At 43.9% G+C, this 24,598-nt stretch overlaps 1 protein-coding gene across 2 annotated transcripts; it reads left to right on the plus strand.

The window, feature by feature from the left end:
- The first annotated feature begins 20 nt into the window (after window positions 1-20).
- SNX8 (sorting nexin 8) lies at window positions 21-24,330 on the plus strand. Of its 2 annotated transcripts, XM_005145265.4 has the most exons (12): window positions 43-85; window positions 887-960; window positions 7,600-7,790; window positions 10,842-10,959; window positions 13,651-13,772; window positions 14,128-14,208; window positions 15,168-15,328; window positions 15,974-16,106; window positions 17,170-17,238; window positions 18,021-18,170; window positions 18,900-19,049; window positions 19,775-24,330. In XM_005145265.4, the coding sequence occupies exons 2-12, from the start codon at window positions 927-929 to the stop codon at window positions 19,886-19,888; spliced, it is 1,323 nt and encodes a 440-aa protein (XP_005145322.2). In that variant the 5' UTR covers window positions 43-85; window positions 887-926; the 3' UTR covers window positions 19,889-24,330. The 2 variants fall into 2 exon arrangements, with proteins under 2 accessions (XP_030901465.1, XP_005145322.2); XM_031045605.2 differs by lacking the exon at window positions 887-960 and having other exon boundaries at window positions 21-85.
- Window positions 24,331-24,598: the final 268 nt, after the last annotated feature.

The following is a 24,598-nucleotide window of genomic DNA, read 5'->3' on the forward strand; positions in this document are numbered from 1 at the left end:
GAAGGGGAGGGCGGCCGCGGGCCGCGGCCTCATATGACTGCAGCCGCGATGGACGGCGAGCCAGCGGCGGGCACCGCGGCCGCAGGTACGGGGCGGGGGGGAGCGGAGGGGCGGTACCGGCCGCTCCCAGCGCCGGCACTGCCGTGGTGCCTCCGGCCGGGACGCGGGCAGGGTGAGGGGGCTCCCCGAGCCAAAACCTGAGGTAAAAAGGCGCCGCTTTGCCCCGCTCCGCACTGGGGCGGTGGGGGCCGGGCCGGGCCTGGCCCGTAGCGGGGTTACCCCGCAGCCAGGCCGCGGCGGTGCCCGGGACGCGGTGGGTTCCTCTCCTCAGTGAGGGTAAATAATGGGGAGCCCCCCGGAGTGAGGGTTGGTCGGCTTTGGGTCGGCTTCGGGTCGGCTTCCCGGGAGCTTCAGCCGCGGCTGACGGCAGGGACGGGCGCGGAGCGGGACCGTCCCTCATGAGGGTCATGCGGCTGAGGCGTCCGCGGGCGCTGACATGGCTTCGTGCAAGAAAGTTGGTGCCAGCGCTTGTGAAATGTGCAATGGAGGGAGGTCCTGGGGGAATGAAGAAGTTAACGGGCTCGGCTTGGAACAGTTAAACCAGTAAAGATTTTAGTGGGGAACGGGGTGATAACAGTTCTCTAAAATTCTTTTAAAGTGGCTGAAGTTTCATCCTGGCAATTCCTGCCCTGTGCACAGCAGTTTTTTCCCCTCTATTTGGAAAAAAAACCAGTAGAGGTTACAACTGGTTAAGCTTTATACAGGGAAGGGTAGTTCTGTTGGATTATATTCAGAGTCCAGTGCGTGTGTGTTTTTGATAGGCCTGTGATGCTCCTGATGCAGATAATGCTTTATAAATAAATCATTTTGGAATATTTCTGTCCAGGACTGATATAAGATATTGAACAGCAGCCTTTGTGGAAAAAATGTCCTACTGTACCAAAGAGAGAGCTTGTTCAGGTATGTCTATTATGGATTTACCATCTGCTTCAGGAGCCTGATAGAGATAAACCAGCTGACTCTGAGTACCCTTGATCTGATTAACTTCTGCACTGGTGATGGTGCTTCTGTCTGATCTACTCACCTTATCTAGAAGGCTCAGCTTGCTTTGACCGAGATGCTATCGTGAACACTGAGAGAAGGTATCTGATGATCTTAGCAAAAGAAAAATAACTCTGTGAAAGCCAGAATCTTTGTATTTCTGTCATCATGTTGAGGGTTCAGGGGTGTTGGAAGTTTCACACCTGTAGGTAACTGGTTTTGCTCCCATTTGAGCCTGGTTTGCAGTGATTGCAGGGAGCTAATCCAGGTGTGTTGGCTGGGAAGAGAGGTCTCTTGTTTTCTTCTAATGGTAACTCTTTAACTGTGTGAGCAGCCTGGAGGAGGACTAGGTAGGGAGGGCTGTACCCATTACAGACAGTAGAAATTGCACATAACCACTCTGAGTTCCTTCACAGTCTTCAAGTTTTAGTGTAGGTTGATGGAGAGAAATTTATTAGTTACACATGTGGAGCTGGTACAGAAACAGAGAAGCTTTGATTGCTTTTCAACACTACTTGAGATGTGAATGAGCTTGTTCTAACTGTAAAATGTGTTAAAAGACCATAGGGAGACTGTCGTGTGTGGAGTGGCACACAGTTATTTTAATGCTTAGATGCCAAGATCAAGTTTTTCCCCAATGTAATTAAGAGGGTGAGAAATGTGCCAGGAAGATGAGAAGCAAACCGAGAAGATAAACAGTTTCTTCTGATGGGATTTTCTTGACGAGTTTAAGGAAGGATGATGGTGGAAACTTGGCGGTTTGTAGTTAAGCCAAAATGCCCTTGTAAAAGTTTCCTGGAGTACAGTCCTGTGTGTCATTGCTTGTTGGGTTACTTTTTTCAATGTGAAGTTTTACACTTCCAGCCTTCTTGTTAGAGCTGGGTGTGAAAAATGGTAGGTTAGGAATCTTCTGGTGGGAGCTGGGAAACTGCCCTAGTGAGGGGTTGTTTTGTTTCTGTAGCCTTTGGGAACATTCCTTGATGGATTTTTTTCCTCCCCTAATCCTGTTATTCTTCAGTGTGTGTAGCTCCATCTTTATTGTAAGTTTGGGACTATGGCTCCATGCTGTCTTGTGAATGGGCTGTGTTCCTTGTATTCCCACACTTGGGAAATCACTTAACAATCTAATGGCATAGTTAAAACAACAGGCTACTAGGCTTAAAGCTAGTTCTTGTTCTGTCACACGGATTTACTGTGTGGTGTTGGAAGGAGATAACTTCTTGTTGGAGGGGTTTTTTCCCTGCTGTAGTAGTGATTGTGGTACTTGGAGAAGCAGTTAAAGGTCTACAGCTGTAGGGGAATGGAGAAATGCAAGTGCTTTTAAATCATTATTAAACAAAGCTGTAGGTAACCTCACCTACACTTGAGTTGTGCTGTTACTTCTCTGCTTCATCATGAAATGCATCAAGTGCAAGTGCTCAATAACAGTCTTAAACTGAGTTGGAAAAACCCCCACATAACAAAACCAAAACCTCAGCCACCAAAAACCCCAACACCTCAAAAACAAAGAGAAAAAAAACTCAACCAAAAGAAAAAAACCCTAACCCAAAACCCTCAGAGCAGCAAGCACAAGACGCATATTTGACATGCGCACTGAGAAAGCTGTGGTGGTGTTGGCTTCTTGTGTTGTTTTTGAAGGAGAAACCCAAAATGTTAGAGCCTGTTTTCCATCATCTAATTCTGTGATAGTGCATGTATCTTACGAACTTATTTTGGCAGTGGCTAGCTTGTGTTTGCACGTGAATTATTGGGAAGGGAAAAGGAAGGACACTATTGCACCATCTCATAGTTAGAATGAAGCTAAATATGATTGCTTGTACCTAGTGATAAACATGGACTTTTTTGCCACGTTGAACACAGATCTGTGTCTCAGTTAACTTTATTAGGTAAAATAGACTGATTCCTTTGCATTGCTTCTCTCAAAATAAGAGTTGCGTGCGTTTAAATTCCTTAAAACCCCAAAGAAGTCACATACAGTTGTCTCAAAAGATATATAAAGCTTTTAAAGGGAAGAAAGTTTTGTTTGCTTTTTTTTTTTGAGGGGGGGAACTTCTCTTTTTCTTTGCTTGTTTTTAGGGGATTTCAAATCATTTAAGAACTAAAAGGAAGGGAATCTGTTTGAAGTTGTTGAAATCTACATCAGCTTTCAGAGAGATTGATGTGGGCACTGAATTCTGGAATTATGGAGCAGTATGTTTGGCATGATGAGGGGGAAGGGCATTTCCATTATTCCTGATCCTTTTCATGAGAAAACAGAAGGGAAGGGGAAATGCTGATGAATGATATGTTTACATTGCTGCTTTAGTATTCCTGGCTTAGGAGTCTGTAGTGGAGCCATCATTTTTTTGCTAGGGAGGTATCTGTGTGCAAAGCCAGACAGTTCTCACGTTCCCCTGTTTCCTGTGAGCTGGATCACCTCTGCTCCACATGGCTGTGGCCTGTGAGGATGGAGAATAAACCTTAGCTATTTTTCTTGAAGGCTTTGCTTCCATTCAAACTCTTTTCTCCTTCTAGAGAATCTGCTGTTAATGTAGTAAGTAACTCTATGGTACCCTCTACCTAAGTGTGTCTAATAAATTTAGCTGATTAGCACCCTGGTGTGATAAACCGTTGTTAGTAGCATCCATCTGTAAATGGAGATAAGGCTTCCAAGTTCAGTTGACAGAACTTAAATAGGGAAGAGAGGTCTGTTTTTAGCCCTCACATTGCCCTTCTCTGCTCTGTGCTTGCTCACGTGTAAAACCTCTGTGCAGCTCACCAGGCACTTGAAGTTCTACTTTGGGTTTCACAAACGCATGATCTTAGAAATGTTTATGGAGGAAACTGGTCACTGTGGAGGGTGTTTTGGTGTCTGATTCTATGAATGGCAGTCACAAACACCGAACATCAACTAAAGTGTGAAATGTGTGGTATAAAGTAGCAAAGCTTTGTGTTGCTGTAGTACCCTGGGTAAGTTTCTCAACCCCTTTCAGTCCAAAGGCTGCCTAGCTTGTTCCCATGGAAAAAAAACCCTAAACTAAGGAAGTATTACGCTGTGGTTTCATAGTTGTTTTCTTTTACAACCAAACAGAACTAAGTCTGTGCTTTGAATTGCTTCTTTAAACTTTAATTTCTTACCTTCTTATCCTCTTGTTTGCATATGTATACAGACATATATTCTTTTTAACTTTTATATCAAATCGTTTTCAGTTATCCCAGACCACTTCCTGGTGTTTTATTGACAACAGATTGAGAAACTGCTGTAGGGAAAGGCTAGCTTGCACAAAACAAGCTGATTTTGATTTTGTCTGCTTCCCTGAGTTCCAGGGGGCCATTCCATACCTCATTTCTGTATTCACTTGCTACTCCATGTATATAAACTTTGCAGCAGATAATGATCTGCTGAAACCAAAGGGAATGCTTTCCAAATTCGCTGTTCTCCAGCAGAGAGAGCGTGATGGGAAGCATTAAGTGTTTTGTTGCAATGCATGTAAAACCTTTTACTGGTTGAACACAGGAGCTCATACCAATGAGTTCCCACTATTATCCACCATTCCTGGCCAGGGCTCCTGAGGCTGTTCCTGAATTGACTCTTTAGTAAGTAGGATGAAAATAGGCTGAAGAATAGCTTCAGTATATATTGCTCTGCAGGGTTAGTGTTAATGCTGTGATTAAGTGTTTTCTAAAACAGGTTAACAGCTGTTCCAAAGTCATCTAGTTGTGCTCTCAGACCAGTGTTTGAGGCTGTAAATTCACTCCAAGTAGCTGTCTTGGTGATATGGAACATGCTGAGATTATTAATTAAACAGTAATTATTCACCCTTGTTTGTATGGTTGTCTGATTTATATGATTTCACACATTTAGACAAGGGTGAGATCTAAAGAAGCTGCAGAATGTTTCAGGATGAGCCCAATGTGTGAACTGCTGATAAAAAATAAAAAGGCATTTCCTGTAGATGAGCTTTTAGAAAGCAAATTTAGAGAATAACTTGATGAAAATTGGCAAAGTATTACAAGCGAGAAGAGCCACGTGAGTGTGTTGTCAAAGGAATGCCTGGGTCTCTCTATGGGGCTTCATTTCAGTTTCTTACAGGGTAATGTGGATTCAGACCATTGTAAAGAATTGGAGAGGCCTCACCATGGGTTTGGCTGATCATGCTGCAGGTGCCAGGACTTACAGATGAGATCCTGAAGGATTCATGGTTCATCCTGTAAATCTTTTCTCCAATACTTACCTTTTGCTACTGGGAGTTTCAGTAGTTCACCAGACAGCGCTGACCCACGCATTAAGGAACAGTTTGTGCCATGAAAACCTGGCTTTGCTAGTTGGCTGGCAGAAAGATAGAAACAGGGAGAGTGGATCAATAGGCAGGAGTGCTGTGTTAGTACAGGTTGGCTCTGCTCTCAGGGGAATAGGTGTGCTGCAGTTTTGGCTAGCCCCTTTCTGGGACCTAGCTTGCAGTGGCTGTAAAGTGGTTTAACATCACAGAGGACTGTGGAATTCCATGTGAGTGTGCGTGCATTGGAGCAACAGATCTCCTGTGTCATGTTGCATTTCGCTGATGCGTCTTGAGCAATTAAACCCATGAATTACAAGGGTGTGCACCCAGAGATCCGCTGCTCTGGAAAAGTGAGGCTGTCTCCTCTTTCCCATAGATCTTTGTGGGTGTATTTTTGACACTTCCTTTTGACGGTGTGGTTCATCATACCTGGCTGCCCTGTGAAAGGTCAAATATTTTGCCTTGATGTCTGTATTCTGTATGTGCTTTCCTTGTTTCCTTTGCAGTTCAGTACCTATCTGAAAAGTGGCTGTACAGATGTATTACTGCTTTATCCAGCAGTATTCCATGTCAACACTGCATTAGCTTGCATTACCTTACCACAAATTTCAGGTAGCTAGAACTTTTCACAAGCTGCTATGTAACCCCTATGTAGGTGGAGTTGGTAGATGATACGTGAGTCTATTCAAGCAGAGGTGTTAAGACTTGCTTCTCTGAGTCACGTTAACAGGAATCTGAAACCTGATGGGACATGTGGGATAAGGTCACTTGTCCTGGATTTGGTTTGGTTTCCTTAAGCTGTTTTATGGAACAAAAAATGAAGTGTCTGTTCTGAAGCTGTGTATCTAAGGAATTGGAGATTACTTGTTTTCCCTCATTTATCAGGACCTAGAGCACATGAAGAAACAGGTGGAAAATCCTTATCAGGAGGAGGTCAGGGCTTTCAAGTTCCAGATATGTGTTCTTATCTTCCCTGAGTTAATCTCTTACAGTTGTCAGCTTTTTGAACTATGTATCAAAGCTTAAAGAGATGGTTCTTGCTTCTGTTGTGTTACGGTCTTTTTGTGTCTCAGAACTGTAGATATGTTTAAGAAGGGGAGTATCTCTTGTACAGTGGCAGGAGGAGAGGGATGATTAGTGCTGCCCAGCTTGTCTAGGTAACTATCATCAGTGGATTTAACTTGCTTTGTCAAAGAGCTTGCTCGCAGTGTCCCTCTTCAATAGGCATGCAGAGAGGGAGCAACCTGCATGTTCCAGGCTGGAGAACAGAACTTGGATGTGGGTTGAGTAGATTCTAGGGTTATATCCACATTTTTCACTCCCTTATGTATGAAGTGGGTAGGGGAAACGGAGTGCTTTGAAAAACAATGTAAGCTTAGTATATGGTTGCATATGTACAGTTATGAAGTCAAGTTGAGCTAACGGGCTGCAGTCAGTCATTCGATAAGGGAATACTCTGCATCACCATCTTTGCTGCTGCTGCTTTGATGTAATTTGTCTTCCAGGGCCATATTCTTAAGAGCATCTTTTTCATTTTTGTGTGTGTCTGGGAATCAGAATCTCTTTGTCTAAACCCATCCAGCAATGGTTGAATTCATTGTCAAGTGCTGTTTGATTTTTTAGCCATGAGCATTTGAATAAGTATGTTTGAAAGACTTTGGCAGAGATGGCTGTGGCAGAGGAGCTGTAGGTTGGTAGCTCTTAATTGGGAACCTTTTTCCCCTGCTCTTGAACTTCAGCATATTGACATAGTAAATTATTGTAGTTCACACCCACTCTAGCATACTGTCATAGGGTTTAATCAGAACTCTGTCAAATGAAGTGTCTCCTTCCTTTGTAATGGCATAAAAACTAATGTATTACATTTCTGCAGCGCAGTAAAATCACACATTTTCTTTCCTTCCATGAGTTGTTCTAGGCAGGATCCAAAAGTGCTGAGCTAGGCTTTCGTTCATTTTGCCAGATCCTGCTGTGGTGGGAGCTGGACAGACAGGAAATGCAGGCCTCTCAGCTGATTCACAGAACAAATTTGGCCTGTGCTGCTTCTTTTGCTTAGCAGAGATGTCTTTCTGGCTCTGTGTAATTCGTGGTGCTCCTGGGTGTTGTGAAGAGGGAGGTACCAGTGTCCTGAACGTGTGTGAAGTGGCATAGCCTCTTCGGGGAGTGGCTTGCCTGTTGCTCTGGTGGTGTTGCATCACTGTTGGGAGCAGCCAGCAAGGGCACAGAATATTTTAAGGCTACTTCTTTTTACGTTATCTTATCAGGTCTACTGGACTGTTTTTTCCTTTTTGTCTTTTAGATTTGGCAAAGCCTCCAGTAAATGAACCGAGGGAACCGGAACAGTTCCTAATGCAGGCGCCCCAGGGAAATCCACTGCTGCTTTCCCACACCCTACAAGAGCTATTGAGCAAGGATAGTGTTCAGGTGGAGCTTATACCTGAGAAGAAGGGCCTTTTTCTGAAACATGTGGAATACGAGGTTTCCAGCAAGGTAATGTGAACAAGCATTGGTCTTAGTGAGTGTGTTCTCTTAATGTCTGTGCAGTTGCTGTTGGCAAAGTCTTGACTTGATAGATGTGTTGGTTTTGAGTAGGCCAGTTGTATGAGCTTCTTTTTAAAGCAGTAGTATTATGCTTTCTCAACCTGGGCTTCTGCAGTATGAAGCATCTTCTAACTGAGGTCTGGTGGATGCTCTGTTTGCTCACTTGAAACCTCGAGTTTGAAACCTCGAGTTTGAAACCTCTGTGCAAAAGCAGATGTAGAACACTGAAAACTGAATGTTTTTGTAATGGATTGGTGTAGGCAACTGGGAAGGTCAAACTATTTTGAGCTAGTGAAGAAATCATATTAGCAGTGCTAAACTGAAATCCTTTATAGGCAGAAAAGGTACTGCAAATCCTTCTGCAGAGGCTGCTTCCAGTTTACTTGCCCTGACGCTGACCTGTGGGTTTCTCTCCTGGTGTTAAAAGAAGATTGAAAATGATGTATTTTTCCTATTTATAGAGCAAGCAGTGAAATAGCTCTTGTGTGTTTCTTCCAAGAAGTAAATCTGTCCTTTTCAAAGCAGACTAGAGCAATTCACATCTCCGAGGCCACCAAAATGTCAGTTGTTGAGTGGTGCTCGAACTGCTTTAGTCACTTGTACACATTCAGTGGCACATTTGGGTCACTTGTCTGTAGTGATGTTGGGGCTGTTGGTGTTTTAGAGTGACATCTCTGAGTATGTCAGAGACTTGTGTGAGGGGAAAGGGGCAGATTCATTCACAGTGGCTGCTTCTGGGGCTTTCTGGAGCTCAGTGTTTGTTTTTGCCTGTGATTTCAGGGCACAGGACTCAGTGACTCTGGTGGTCTCTCTACAATTTAAGTTTAGGAACCCATTATCAATTCCTTTCAGTTGCTGTCACCTTTCCTGCAGTTGTCTCTGTAGAATGATACCTTCTCAGAAAGCAGCATAGCTTGGCCCTGAGCTTCAGCTGAGGTCTGTAATGCAAATCAGCATCAGACTCAAAAGTGGAGGGAAGCCCTGGGAGCTGTGTCTGTTGGGCTCCAGTTATATGCCTCACTGCCTTGTTTTTGACAGTGCACAGTGCCACAGTGAGTGGTGGATGATGTGCAAGGCAAATGGAGTGAGAATAAGTATGGTGTTGTGTAGTCTTTTTTATTAGCTGCTATAATAGTTGAGTCTGTAGTAATAGTGTGTGGGAGTTGTGGGGTTTTCATTGTTTTTGCAAGGATTCCTGCCTCTTAAATGGCTCGTTCTAGCTGCTGCTTCACTGCTTTTGGAATGAAAGCCCAGTTTCTTTGGCATCTTCTACATATCGATGTAAGAAATGCAGACTGAAGGACTAAGTTCTTAAAGGAGCTTTCAATCTTATTTATAGATCTAACATCAGTGAAAGGCCTCTTGTGAGGTTCACTTAAAACATCAGTCATTTGGGCTAATACTTAATGTGATCTAGGACTGTTTTGCCACCTTTGGATTTGAAACTGATTTAGAGACGGCTCCTAAGAGTTGGAACTCAAGGACTTGCAGTACTTCAAGAACTCTCCAGAGCACTTTAAAAGTGTCAGCATTGTTTCTAAATGTTCTGTGTAATTTGGAAGACCAGGCAGTTTGAGGGAGCAAAGGCATGGAATAACAGCAGATTCAGGGATATTTGTGATGTCTGGGTAAACTTCTTCCTCTCCATTTCATGGTCTCTTTCAGCTTGTGCGTGAATGAAATCTGAAGTGTGTTTTTTAACTGAAAATCTTACTCTTAAAAGGATTTTATGTGGGGGACCAGGCTGGACACCAGGTGCCCACCACAGCTGCTGTACCTCTTCCCTCCTCGGCTGGACAGGGGAATGAAAACAGAAAGAAAGGCTCATGGGTTGAGAGGACAGGGAGATATCACCCATCAGTTACTGTTACAGGCAAAACAGACTCGATTTAGGGGAATTAGTGTCATTTATTAGCAATCAAATGAGAGTAGGATAATGGGAAATAAAACTAAACCTGAAAACACCTTCCCTCTGCCCTTTGCTTCTTCCCAGGCTTACCTTCACTCTAGATTTTTTTCTGTCTACTCCCCCCATGTTCATGACGTTGTCTCTGCTGCTCCTTTCTCCACAGAGGAAGGCTTCTCACACTCATGTCCTGCTCAGTCATGGTTCTCCCTCCATGGGAAGCAGGGCTCCATAAACTCCTCCAACCTGATTCCTTCCCATGGGCTGCAGTTCTCATGCACTGCTCCAGAGTGGATCCCCTGTGGGGTCACAGCTCTTGCAGCAAACCTGCTCCAGTGTGGGCTTCTCTCTCTATGAAGGCATGGGTCCTGCCAAGAGCCAGCTGTACCACGGGCTTCCCATGGAGTCATAGCCTCCTTTGGGCGTCCCCCTCTTCCACTGTGCAGTCTTCCATGGGCTGCAGGGGGTATCTGCTCCACTGTGGACCTCTGTGGGTTGCAGGGACACAGCCTGCCTCTCCATGGACTGCACCACAGGCTACAGGGAATGAACCTCTGCTCCAGTGCCTGGAGCACCTCCTCCCCTCCTTCCTAACTGACCTTGGTGACTGCAGAGCTGTTCCTCTCACATGTTTTCACTCATCATTCCATTCTTCAGCATCTTTTTTTCCCCCCCTTAAATGCGTTATCCCAGAAGCACTTCTGCTGTTGGTGATGGTGTCAGCCTTGGTATGTCTGTCTTGGAACTGGCTGCATTGGCTCTGTTGGACACAGCGGAAGCTTCTGGCAGCTTCTCACAGAAGCCACCCCTGTGACCCCTACTACCAAAATCTTGCCATGCAAGCCCAATACACTGCAGTTAGAAGAATGCCATCGCTATTCATAACTGAAAGGTGGCTGCCTTTGGAGTCTTCTCCCTCCTTCCCACCACAACGCCTCTAAAGAGGAGAAATATGTCGTTTCTGGAGTCTCTGGGTGTGATTTCCTTCTTCCTTTTGTTTTTAGTGCAGCCATTAGCAAAAAAACCCCACATGGAAATGCTGCTGATTGTCCTGTCTGTTTATTGATTAATTCTCCCTGTTTTCTTACCTGCAGAGATTCAAATGCTCAGTCTACAGGCGATACAATGATTTTGTGGTGTTCCATGAGATGCTGCTGCAGAAGTTCCCATATCGGATGGTGCCAGCACTTCCACCAAAGAGGATGCTGGGAGGTAAATCTAAGTCTCTCTTTTGACTGGAGGGGTCATGGTGCCAGTGTGAGCAAGGCGATACAGTAGAAAGTACAGGTTTAAATGTCTTTGCTTCTGCTTGGCTCAGAAAACAACTTAGAGGTTGTAATACACAACTTTGAGGTGTGAATTATTGCTATCCTAGAAATCCCTTAAGTCTTTCTTATGAGGGTGGTGAGACACTGGCACAGGTTGCCCAGAGAAGCTGTGTCTGCCCCATCCATAGCAGTGTTCAAGGCCAGGTTGGATGGGGCTTGGAGCAGCCTGCTCTAGTGGAAGGTGTCCCTGCCCATGGCAGGGGGTCGGAACTGGATGAGTTTTAAAGTCCCTTCCAAGCCAAACCAGTTTGTGATTCTAAGAGCTGCCTGGGATAACCAGAGGCTAAAAGCTGAGACTGGAATCAGCTTGTCAGTTAACTTGAGTATATTTTAGCTGTTAGAATAGAAACCAACAAAGCATTCAAAGACTGAAAGCATACCAAAGCTCCTTCAGGCCCTTTTCTCACTAATCTGGAATATTGGCACTGTTTTTAAACTTCATGATTTCAAATGTTGCATGTCTGTATAAAATCCTATCTTTTTTGTATACTTTTTCTGTGAAAGAACAAGCTTTTCACTGCCTTATTTCCTGCCCATGCTGCTAAACTTACTGTGTTTCACTGTATCATTTATTTCAGTCAAGGAGTCAGTAAAGAGGAATTGATAAACAGTGAGTAGAGCAGGTGGATAGTGAACTGGAACAAAGCAAAGTAATAGTGCTGGAAAGCTTCAGTGGTCAGAAATTCTCATGATGGGATGTAAATTGTGAAGCCCTTTCTTTTGGGGTTGCAAAAACTCCTCTGAATTTGACCTGATTCAGTGTTCTCAGCCAGAATTTCCACTTCATGCAGCACCTGTAAGTGAAGTGACCTTCTCTGATTAATCTCAGTATGCTTGAAAGAAACCTCCAATACGTATCATTTGTCAGTCACTGTTATTTCCTTGTGTTCCTGGGGTGTTGATACCTCTGTGCACTCACCAGTGAATTGCCTCTCACAGATATATGTTCAAGAAAAAACTGATAGGATTAGTTCCCAATCTATGCTGGGAATAGAGTCCAAAACTGTGATGATTGCTTTTAGCTGTGCAAGTGGTCTTAGCAGAAATTACAAACAGGAAAAAGGAAATGGAATGGGTCATTCCTGTTTCTGAGTAGGTTAATGGGCTGACAAATGGAATTGCAGGACACAGGATTTGATGGATTAGCATTGATGTGTGACTCTTGCAGCCTCCTTAGTCCCAGGGTGTGTGGGCAAAGCCATATGCTTTTTATGCTTAGTCTGCTCCCCTAATAAGTTATGCTCTTATTTTCATGATGGTCTATTTTCATCCTTGTGTCAGATGAATAAAGATTGTTCCTCTGCTCATTTTGCAGCAAACTGAGGCAGGTCATGTAGGAAGTGTGTGGATGACTTCAGAAATCTCCACGTAGGCTAAAACATGAACACAAAATGAAGATCTACATCTCTAATGACAGAAAAAACATTTGAAGGGTGACACTGTACTAAGGATCATTATAGAGAGTCCATGCAGCCAGCAAACCCTCAACTTAAAACTGAGGCAAAAGAGTAATACCTTTCTTGTTATGAGTGTTGTTATGGATAAGAGCATTCCTTTAATTTCATTCTGTGCTGCTTTCCTTTCCTTCAATTTTATTTTAGTTTAAATTTTCATCTTCCTGAACAACTCCAGGAGCTCTGATTTACTGCCTCACTGCAGTATTGCCAGAGTGAAATTCTTCCTGTTTCAGGAAGGCAAGTGGAACTTCTTTAGCTTGACAAGTGAGAGCTTTGGATGGATGTACTGCAGATTGCTGTGCATGTCTTCCAGAGTAGTCTTTGACATCTTCATGATCTTTACTGATCTTGACCAGTCATCTCTGAATGAAAAGATGGGTACTGATCTTGAACAAGCAACTTTAAAACCAACCAACCAAGCCTTTCCTTTCTCCCCCACACCTTTATTCTCCCTCTAGCTTAAGAGCGTGGAGGTGGGACAGGTGAGGGAACAGCACACTGAAGCTAGCTCTTCAGAGCAGTGAACAAACTGCCCACAATTATTTATGGGATGGTCACTTTGGAAGTGGCAGTGATCTTGGCAGTACCTTGTGATGTGTTTCCTCGGAGCCCCAGACACACTGAGAATCCCTTCTGGGGACCACCTGTAGAGGTGATTCAGAGGAAGGAGAGTCTTTGTATGCCCAAGCTTCAGGCCTTAGACTTGATTGTTTATCCTGCTTATCTGACCCACCCAGGGGAAATAAGCACATGTAGATACATGCTGGGTTTCAGTGAGATGTGAAGAACCACTTGAAGGACTATTTGTTATGCTGGTCAATCCAAAAGATCTGTTGTAGGGAGCCGACAGATAGGTAGATAAGTAGGTCCAGAGCTTTGGGTGACATGGTCTAGTGTGAGGTGTCCCTGCCCATGGCAGGGGGTTGGAACCAGATGATCTTAAGGTCCTTTCCAACCCTAACTATTCTATGATTCCAAGTGACCATTCTCTGGCTCTCTTGCAGTGCTATTTAGCAAGGGTTATAAGTACAAGGAAATTACTGGCCTGAGTGTTTTTTCTCTTCCTGAGCAGCTGTACCCTGTGGTGCATTAATTGAAATGTAATGTTCTTCCTGTAGCTGATCGTGAGTTCATAGAGTCGAGGAGGAGGGCGCTGAAGCGGTTCATAAACCTAGTGGCTCGACATCCCCCTTTCTCAGAAGATGTGCTCTTGAAGCTCTTTCTGTCCTTCAGTGGCTCAGTGAGTACTTGTTAGCAGTGGTCTTGAGTTTGCGTATCTTCCTGTAACTGCTTCGCTGGGCAGAGCTCAGAATTGCTTTTGACCTACACATTGTTGCTCCCTGTGATGAGAAGAATTTTCTCTCAATAGGTATTTCTGCAGTTGCAAGTAGAAGGTAATTTCCCTCAATAGCAGGCATACAGCTTTCTGAAAATAACTGTTCTTAGGGGAATACATATTATGTGTGTCCTTAAACCTAACCTGGGAAAAGCTGTATCTGCTAAGTTGTGCCTTTTCCTATTGCAGTATATCTGAGACTTGTGTGACCTTGTGCATTACTTCTTTCATACTCATTTATTTTCTCTATCTTCTGCAGGATGTACAGAATAAGCTAAGAGAGTTGGTCCAGGGAGTAGGAGATGAATTTATGACCTGCAGATTAGCTACCCAGGCCAAGGTATGTATAGGAATTTCTTGCACTGTATTATTTTGGCTTAAATGATTCTCTTCTCCAGGTGGATCAGATATGTTGAGTTTTTATTTATTGAGTGATGGAGACCTGAGGTAGGAGAGTTGTTTCCAGATTTTGAAGGACGTCTGAGCTTGTAATTTATCAAAAAAATCAAATAAATAATTGACTCTTAAGGACCTGATATTTGTAGCAAAGTGCTGGTTCATGAATATGATAAAGATTAAACAATGAGTCCTGCTCAGAACATATTTCTCTGTAATTGTACTTGCATAACAAACTAATATACATACTGCACAATTTAAAAGCTAATATGTAGTTTGCCATCCTCTCTGTGTGTTCATGCCCTCATTCTGTCTGTTGCCTTTTCTCTTTGTGTAATTGGGAGTGCTACAGAGAAGTTAGAGCTAAGTTTTCCTTATATCTGTTTAGCACGGTGATTAGTGCTATAGCAAGTTGTAACTATACATTCCCTGTGTCGATTGAGCAATTTTAAAGCAAGCTGTTCTTCAGGTTCCTGCAATGCTAGCAGAAGGTTTTGCAACTGGAGCTTAATTCAGTGATACACAGGTCAAAAAGAGCTGAACTTTCAGCATGCTGGACTTTGCCAGGCTGGAAGTTACCAGCAGTGTCAGAGCAGAACCTGTGAGCTTGAAACCTCACAAACCCCATTTTGTCTGTGTAGCAGAACTGCAGGTTTTGGCCAACTCCATCTATACCCAGTATTTGAACCTCTTTCTGCCTCTGAAAATGAGGAGGTTTTGGATGACATCTGATGTGGATGCCTGAATTGTGAAGCTAATATCTTCAGGGTTATTGCAGCACAGTACAAGAGCTCAAGCACAAGAGGGAAACCTGTCTCTATCTGCTGTGTGGTGTGCCCACAAGTAATGTATGTGAATGTACCTCCAGTTTGTCCTGGAGTAATCTCTCTTGCACTTTTCCAGGACTTCCTCCCAGCTGACATCCAGGCCCAGTTTGCTGCCAGCAGGGAGCTCATCAGAAATATTTATAATAGCTTTTATAAGCTGCGGGACCGGGCGGAGAGGATAGCTTCTCGAGCCATTGAAAATGCCTCAGATCTTCTCATCTTTGGAAAGGAGCTAAGGTAGGCTGGGAGCATTTCCTTATGTGAACTTTTCTATTGTTGTTTCAGAGCTCAACTTTTGTAAGGTTTACCTGCAAATGGTCTGGTAAGAATGGGTATTTCAGTGCTGTAGGCCATTATTATTTTCCTACTGTAAAAGAAGAAAGTAGATGCTTTTCACTAAGAATCAGCCAGGTTGGAAAAGACCTTTAACTTCATCAAGTCCAACCATTACCCCAGGACTGCCAAAACCACCATTAAAACATATCACTGAGGGCTTTTTCTACATGGTTTGTGAATGCTTCCAGGGATGGTGGTTCCATCACTGCCCTGGGCAGCCTGTTCCAATGCCCAAGAGCCCTCTCTGTGAAGAAACTGTTCCTAATATCCAATCTAAACCTCCCCTGGCACAGCTTGAGGCCATTTGTCCTAAGGTTGCATTCCACAGAGCAAGAGGAAAGAAAATACAAATGCATTGACATACAGGTGATGGTTTTATTGCCTCTTCCCCCAGTATATACACAGCTTTGCAGGTGTGATTGTGCAGTAGTAGCTCAGCACTGCAAACTATCTAAACAGATTTGAACCTCTGATCTCTCTGCAAATAAGTGTATCTACTTAGTGGAATTTGTCTCCTAGAGTTGAACAGTACTTATCTCCTCTTAGTGCTTTGGGCTCAGACACTACGCCGCTTCCTTCCTGGGCTGCTTTGAATAATAGCACATGGGGGACTCTGAAACAAGCCTTGAAGGGTCTGTCTGTTGAGTTTGCACTTCTGGCAGATAAGGCTGTGCAGCAGGTGAGTTCTTTACTTTTATTTTTCCTTTTCTATGAAAGGAGGTGCATTGCTGCCTGTAGTTTCAACTTGAATCATGAGCTCTATGGACACAGATACTTACAGAGTTAAGAGGGAGACTGTAGTCCAAACTCCATCCTCAGCCACCAGGCAGCTTGTTCAAGCTTGAATGAAAAAGCTGGACCGTGTTTAAATGAGAAAAAATACAATGGGCAAGGGAAGGGATGGAAAAGCTGCTTTCTTTTGTAATTTCAAATGGTTACTGGACAATTGAAGTTGTACTGCTACACTGAGCTGTCCAAAAGTCCTGCATTCTGTCATATTAATCTGATACAGAGGATCCAGAAGAACTTAGCTCTGAATCCCAGTTTGACATCCAAGTACTTAAACATCATATGAGAGTCATTCAGACAAAAGCATCATATTGCTGTAAGTGTGCAGTGTGGTAATGACTGTCAGAATAACAGGAGAACTTGACAGTCTGGGAAGGATAAGTGATAGTTTTATCTTCCCTTCATCTCATTGTGTTAAGATACTCAGCATGTTTTTATAGAGCAGTTAGCCCAGGTGTTTTTCTCCAGAGAGCTCTATTGATACAGGAAGAAAAGACAGTGTTTGGTAAAGTGAAAAAACAAGTAGTGAAATTTGGCTTGGTGTCTCATCTTTGCCTTCTGATGCATGAACTAGTATGGGGAACATGCAGATATTTATAGCTTTAATGGATCAGTTATCTTGTGGGAAGGGAAGATGAAAGATTGGAGGAATCTGCAAAAGCAAAAAAATCCAGGCAGAGAGCTGAAAGGACTGACACAGGACTGCGAAACTAACTCCTCCTGTTACAATGATCAGTCAATTGGAAAAGCTGTGCCTGCTCCAGTCAGATCTTTGTTCTGCGTAGCAGAGACGAAACACTCAAGTGCCATCTGAAAGGGTTTTGATGTGGTTGTGTAAGTATTGATGTGCCCTGGAGAATGCAGTGGAGGGCCTGCGTGCTGTAAGGGTGTGAAGAACTGTGATGTTGTTCTTGCCAGGCTCACATAAAATGTGCTTTTTCCTTGTTTTCTAGGGTAAACAGGAAGAGAATGATGTGGTGGAGAAGCTGAACCTTTTCCTGGATTTACTCCAGTCCTATAAAGTGAGCTCTGCTGTTCTTGTGCCAGTGAGAAAGTTGTTTAGAGCAAGCTTGTGCTCTTTAGAGGGTGGAACGCCAACTGGATGGAAAGCTGTTTGGGAGGCCAGTTCAGAGGCAAACTGGGCATCTGGCAGAGGGAGTGGCTGTTGGCCGTAGCTGGCTCTGTAGCCTTATGGATCAGCTCATCTAGCAATGAGAACTTGCCAAATAGCAAACCCTGCAAGGAACTGAAAACTACAACTGCTTGAGACTATGCAGATCAGGGAACTTCTTTCCAGATTTGGCTGCTTTTGGGTCAGAGCAGTGAATTGAACTACTACTGGTTTGGTCATGGAGACATAAATTCAGTTACAAATGGGTTTTTGTTAATACTAATCTTCCAGTCAAAGACACTTTTTTTTTCTTAGAAGCATCTGCTGACATGGAATGTGGCAGCCTTTCCTGACATTCCCAGGCCTGAACTGGAACAGGAAGACACTGGCAAGCTCTTACCACAGTTAGTTGCCAGCAATTAATATTGAGAAGGGCATGAAAGATAAGAGGACTGATAAGACCCAAAATGCTCCAGATTGCCTCTAAAGCTCCCTGCTCTGGCTCCAGGCAGTTTTGGTTCTTGGATCTTTAGCTGCCAACATCTTTGTGACCCTCTTGAAAAACAAAAACACAATTCTGCATTGGAATCACATAAAGCATCAATGTGTGTTTGTGTTCCTGATGCGCTTGGCTTGCCTGCTTGCTGTGTCTTAGCTTCCACTAAGTACCTGTTTTTCCTTTTCCTCATACAGGACCTATGTGAAAGACATGAGAAGGGGGTATTGCACAAGCACCAGCGAGCACTGCATAAGTACAGCATGATGAAGAAGCAGATGATGAGTGCCACTGTGCAGAACAAAGAACCCGAATCGGTAGAGCAATTGGAGTCTCGTATTGTGGAGGTAGGGCAGAAACCTGGGAGAGCAGAGGGTTGTACTGGGCTCCTATAATGGTGCTGCTCTGTGCACAGTCACATTTGCAGAAAGCCATTAGACTGAAAGAGTAACCTGTACTTTGAGTAATTTGAGCTACCTGCTGTGCTACATGGAAACACCTTTGTTTTCCTCAACGCTTATTACTGGCTCTTTGGTAACATGTTATTTGCAGGAGCTCTGGAAAGTCTGCATGGTGGAAAATGCTGTTTGTATCCTAGAATCACAGAATGGTTTGGGTTGGAAAGGACCTTAAGATCAACTGATTCCAACCCCCTGCCATGGGCAGGGACACCTCACACTAAACCATGGCACCCAGGGCTCTGTCCAACCTGGCCTTGAACACTGCCAGGGATGGAGCATTTACCACTTCTTTGAACAGCCTGTGCCAGTGCCTCAGCACCCTCCCAGTAAATAACTTCTTCCTTATATCTAACCTGAACTTCCCCTGTTTAAGTTTAAACTCATTACCCCTTGTCCTATCATTACCATCCCTTCCAGCATTCCTCTAGGCCCCTTTCAGATATTGGAAGGCAGCTATGAGGTCTTATCAAATGGGTCCTGGAACAGCTTTTTTAGGTTTTTGGTATGTGTTTGAATTGCCAGTAGGATGAGGAATGCTGTGCTCTCCTGCTGCGAGTGAACCTCCTTGGCACTCTCTTCCTAGCAATGTGTTTCACTGAGTTCCTTTTCTTTCAGCAAGAAAATGCTATCCTAACCATGGAGCTGCGGAATTACTTCTCTCTGTATTGCCTGCATCAGGAGACACAGCTCATCCACATCTATCTGCCTCTTACATCTCACATTTTGGGGGCCTTTGTCAACTCCCAGATCCAGGGTCACAAAGAGGTGAGCTCTTCTGGAATGTGTCTGTTTTCCGAAAAAATGAATGAGGATTTGAATGTATTTGTTTTCACCTGTGAGCCTTCCTCCTCATCATCTGCCCAGCTGGGCTCTTTCATAACTCCTTAAGAAGTCACCTAAGGTCTTTCCAGTTTAGGGTGATGGTCCAGGCTGGCCTCTAACCCCTCTAAAGGCTGTATCTTCTTGCAGCAAGCTGCTGTGGGTTTCTTTCCTTTTTCATCTGCACATGGCCTTTACCCTACAGGTAGTTGAGGAGGACCTGACCAAGTGCCTATTCTGTAATGAATGATGTCTTTGCTAGATGAATCTTCTTTCTGTTGTATTACACAGAAATTACATGACAAGGAGCAACTTCCTTGGTTTTGCTCTAAATCCAAGGGTTCCCTTTAGTTAACCCCTAAATGTGACCTTCAGCATTCCCCACATAGAGACTTCCTTGCATTCATTACATTAAAGAAAATCTCTTCCCCTTCAGCTTCCCCCCTTCCCTCAGTGGAGGAATTTGACCAAAGTATGGGAAACTCCATTCCCTGCATGCTGAGAGAGCTGCATTATCACATTAGTCAAAAAGGGACAATCTGGGTCCACTGAACTTCCACAAAGTACTTCAGCAAGTTTGAATTGTGTTTTAGAGTACTCTGAAAGTGCAGCTGAAATAGAACACAGTGAGATGATGGTCATGAGTGTTTTCTCTCCTTTTCCACTTCCAGATGAGTAAAGTTTGGAACGAATTGAAGCCGAAGTTGAGCTGCCTCTTCGTGGGATCCAGCAATATGCCAACTCCACCGTTGTCACCTCCAGAGGGAAACTTCTTCTCCAATTAATGGGCTGAGCATCCCGCATGGAACAAGAAGTGAGATCAGCGAAGGGGTGGGACCTCTACCTCCAGATGTTAGAATGAATCCTCCAAACAGCTATTTTTATTTTGTAATACTGCTGCTTTGAGCTGCTCTCTGTTTAAGACAGACTGGATGTGGGGCAGAACATACAGATAGAGAGACAATCTCTTCATTTTGAAATGCTCTGGGGCAGAGCTGATGTTTGTTATCTTGCAGACACTCTTCATGGGGTCAGGATCTGACCCGGTGGAGTGAGTGCTGCAGTGTTGTTGCTGATGCCTCTGCATCTTGTACTAACAGTTCTCCAGTAATTAGTATCTGCACATGTGCTGACACATCTCTGAAGTGCTGAGATGAGCAAGATATGTGAAGCACTTGATTGTAGTAGAGATGGATTGCCTTTTAAGCTGGGGAGGGCCTGTGTTAGGGACATACGTGCATAAGGAAAGCTGAAAGCCATCCCCCATCCCATTGGAATTGATTTCTCACTGCTAGACATTAGCACAAGATACATGAATGAAGTGGTTGGGGTGGGGGTCTGTGCTGCTGGTGAGCACAATTGTCCCTGTGGGGCTGGTCAGGCTGTTGTGTTCACCATTGCAGGGCAGCCTGGGGGACTTGCTCATCTCTTTCAGTTTGGGGCCAAAGACAACTGGGTTCAAGAACTCAGAGGAGTTTGCCTGGTGTAAATGAGAAAGTAATAGAATAAAACACTCCTTCATTGTAAGTCACTCCTACTACCTGAGCAGCAATAACCAAAGTAGCTTGGTTATTGTCTTCTGGAGGGTCTGACATCCATCTCTTGAAGTAGCTGTTCAGTACTACTGGAGAGTTGCTGACCTGAAGGCTGGTGTTATCTTTGGTCTGATATCAGATACAGTATCCTGTTGCACCAGCACGCTGGAACACGATGCTGCTGAAGTTCATTAGCACAAAAGATCAGTATTTATCAGGATGTTACTGTCACTCATTTCTGGCTGTGGGTAGCCCTGGAGTGTGTGAAGGAGAGAAGACAATTAAGTGATAGTTCTCAGAATAGCACAGTCCTTGGTAATAGAATGATTTGTGATAGAGGGACCAAACATTCGCCATGTTTTGCTTTGTTTCTCGGGTGATTTTCCCTCATGAGACCAAGGGTAGGGGGAAGAGACCTTGTGTGCCATAGAATCATCTGTTTCCTCAAGGGAAATGGTGCATATCCTCCAGAGAAACTGATAACTGAGGAAACTGCAAACGTGTGCAGCAAAACTTGATGTGAACAGGATTCCCCCGAGCCTGGCTTCTGTGGGGTCAAGATAGCTGCCAAAGGGGAATTTGAGACTTGGCTTCTTAGTGTTTTCTTTGAGTGGGTAAAAAGGAAGCATGTTACCAAGGGTGGGTGCTCACTCTCAACCTGGAACCGTTGCAGTATTTCCTACTGGGGAATGACCCCGTTAGCAGGAAGTGGATTTAAATCCTCCAATCACAAAACCTTTTTTACTAATTTAGAAAACTCAATGCAACATGAAGTCCTTCCTAGCCCAGGTGGGTTAGTTTCTTCAGCTAGAAGTGTGATAGTTACATGCCCAGTTCCATGAGACAGGCATAACCATTACACACAGCCCTCAAAATGTAAAGTGCACTTAAGTGGGTGAGTTTCTTAAGTGCTGGGCCTTAAGGAGTGTGTAGGGTGTCCTGTTTAAGAACTGCTCAGTTAAGAGCTTTTTAGGGCAATTCAAATGTTAAATCTCCCCTGAGTCTCTCCTCCCATGTATTAACCATGTCAACCCAGACAGGGTTGATACTTGCTCCTGAAGATTTACACAGTGGTGCAGCGGAGATTCTGCTCACAAGCCAGTGCAAACTGGTTGGGAAGGGAAACGTTTGTGCAGCATGGTAATAAAGAAGACAGTATCTCAAGAATGGCACAGAAGGTTTTTCTGCTTGACCTTATCAGGAAGGTAGTTTGAGGTTGGAGTGTGGAGAGCATGTTGCTGTAATTTTATATGCTCTTTGCTCCCAGCATCTTTAGAAGGTGCTGACTGGTTACAGCCTCTCGTTTGCTTAGTCTTTGAACCTTGTTTAGCCTCGTTTGCCTGATGTGGTGAACAGGCAGACTGACAAAATGCCATGTTTTGGGGCAAGATCTGGTATCTGTATGGTGGATCTTCTGTGTAACTTGTCTGGCTGGGGTAGATGACTGGGCTGTGTCCTGCAGGACCACTTACTAAGTATTAGCCTGAATGGAACTTGGCATTTCTCACTTTTATATGAAGTTACAAGCTTGGACTGTATTTAAAATCAAAACAAAAAAACCCAGACATCAAACCCACATTTGGGCTTTAGACTAACTCCTCTCTTCCTGTTCTCCTTCAAAGCAGGAGTTCTGCAGTCCAAAAGCAGCGACTATAATGATGATAAATACAGACCACATGACCTGTAAAGAAACTGGAGTTACATTATTTGGAGAAAACCCCTGTTCCAGCCCTTGCCTCTCTGAGGGGAGCAGTTTTGGGGTGGGTTTCCTTGGTTGGGTTTTACTCTGTTCACCTATTTTGAGAACAGAGGCCTGGTATTCTCAAAGCTGATACAGCTAATGGCACTTTCAGAGTTCCTCTCATACTGGACTGTCAAGCTTCTGTCTCATTCCTAAATGCCTGCCTACACTATTTCATACAACCCTTATTTTGCAAATCTTATTTTTGGGAGAGTGGTCAGTGTGCAAATAGCACTGTTACGTTTACCTCAATACGTGAGGGGTTTCCTTACTGTATTTGTTCTGTTTATGGATCTGCCAGGCTTGGGGAGTAGCACCAAGTTACAGCTTCCTTCCTCTAGAGGGATACAGCAGGGAGTCAGTCCAGCTGACTTCAGTTGTATTATCTCCCTTCATCAGTGTAAGAGAATCAGTTCCAGTTACCTCCATGCTATTGCTTTCTGCAGCAAACAGCCCAGCTATACACAAGGGTAGGAACAAGATTAATGGAGTTGGTTCCATTGCTGGTAGCTGGGTAGGTTGCACTAAACACTAATCAAACCAGGAGACTAATTGATGCCTGTCCAAGAACTGATGCTCCCGTAACATGTAGCGCCAAAGAGTTAATGTGCCTTCTTGAGTGAAAGCTTTCTTGTGTGTTGCTGGAGGTCACAGCGGGGACTTTCACATGTTCAACAATGGTAGAAAAAAGGCTTCCAATGTTCCTGTCACTGTCTCTGTCCAACCTGTTGTGGAGGTATCAGGGTAGTAAACAGCTGAGAACCTTGAAACTGTGCCTGAAAATTGTTTTATCAAAAGGGCTATATGTGTTTGTCTCTATTGAGGTCTCCTCTGCTCTGAGCTGTGAAGTGGCAATATAGAGGCTTTTTGACCAGTGTCATGTGTTGAAAGGCTTTCAAAGCTATATTTACAATACAACCTTAATCTTTGATCCCCCTTTCCCCCTCCTTCCATCTTTGCAAGTTGTTGTTCCTCAGTGTTCAGCAGTGCCTTGCTGCATTCCAGTGCTTTTACTCTTCTACTTTGATGGTGCGTGTAATTCCTGGAATTTCTACCAGGCTAATTTCCAATCTTCAGTTTGTGCTCTTTCCTAAAAGACAAAGATCACCATCTGGGGACACAACTTGTTTAAAACATGCAAGTTTCCACAGCTGGGTGGGAGCAATACCATCACTGCTTTTTGACAGGAGATAGAAGTTGGTACTGATCAGCATCTTGATAGAAGGATTGAGCTAGCTTCAGAAGATAGAGAAGTGCAAGCCTGAGCCACACTTGTTCTTTTACTTCCTAAAAAGTGTTCCTGGAGTTACTTGCTGTTCCTGGAGGAACAGAAAGTAACTTGCTCTCTCAGCTTGCTATTTAGTTTCCAGGAAATAACCCAAAATAACATCACAGGTATCTGCTGCCCTTTCCTACAACACAGTCGGGTCTTGCACCCTTCTACAAGCTACATATCTCCTTGTGCCTATTTTCTCTTCTCTGCTTACCTCGAGCCAGTCTCTCCACCAGAACAGCCAGAACCTCTTAATGCTATAGTCAGGAACAGAGGGGAGTATCAAGAACTCTGTAAATAACTGTGTGCAGCACAAAAGAAAAAGCAAGATTCTAAGGTGTTAACTCTTATCCTCTGTCTGAGCTGTAACTTACTGAGCACATGAAGAAGGGCATTTTTGAGTGCTATAAATCATTCAGAACTGCTGGAGGGAGACAAGAACAATCTTGTTCAGAGGGGGTGAATTTTGCCTGCCTGGAATATCCTGTATTTTTGCTTTGCTCAAATAGCCTTATGTATGAAGCACTTTATCCAAACGCAGGAATTAAAGAACTATTACTACAGCTGTTAGACTGGAAATGTTTACAGAGCCTATATTACATTCCAAGAGTCTATCTGTGTTATATGTGTTTGTAAAAGTTTAAACCAAAAACCAAACAAAACTTGTGTAAGAAGTTACATATGTGATGTGTTATTTCTAGCACGGTTTCATTCAGCCTTTGCTGCCCAGTGTGCTGAGTTGGGCTGAGCAGGTTGCTTGCAGCCATAGGTGATGGCACTTTGCAATGTGCATTTGCTCAAAGTTGATTTTGTTCAACGTATTTTACAAAAGGCTTTCACAGTGCTGGTCAAGCTTTGCCTTACCCCAGGAGTTAATGCTTAATAAGGAACTGGATAGAAACTGGCAGAGAGAAGATAATCAATTCTGCTGCATCACTGTCCACTT

This window comes from Melopsittacus undulatus, chromosome 8, assembly GCF_012275295.1.
Source record: "Melopsittacus undulatus isolate bMelUnd1 chromosome 8, bMelUnd1.mat.Z, whole genome shotgun sequence".
NCBI lineage: Eukaryota > Metazoa > Chordata > Aves > Psittaciformes > Psittaculidae > Melopsittacus > Melopsittacus undulatus.

What these genes read in the sequence shown, in the direction of transcription:
- SNX8 (XM_031045605.2), top strand. Translation starts at nt 34, where the DNA reads ATGACTGCAGCCGCGATGGACGGCGAGCCAGCGGCGGGCACCGCGGCC. An exon ending in GGCGGGCACCGCGGCCGCAG is followed by an intron (nt 86 to 7,599) that starts GTACGGGGCGGG and finishes TTTGTCTTTTAG; the next exon opens with ATTTGGCAAAGCCTCCAGTA. An exon ending in TTCTGTCCTTCAGTGGCTCA is followed by an intron (nt 13,773 to 14,127) that starts GTGAGTACTTGT and finishes TATCTTCTGCAG; the next exon opens with GATGTACAGAATAAGCTAAG.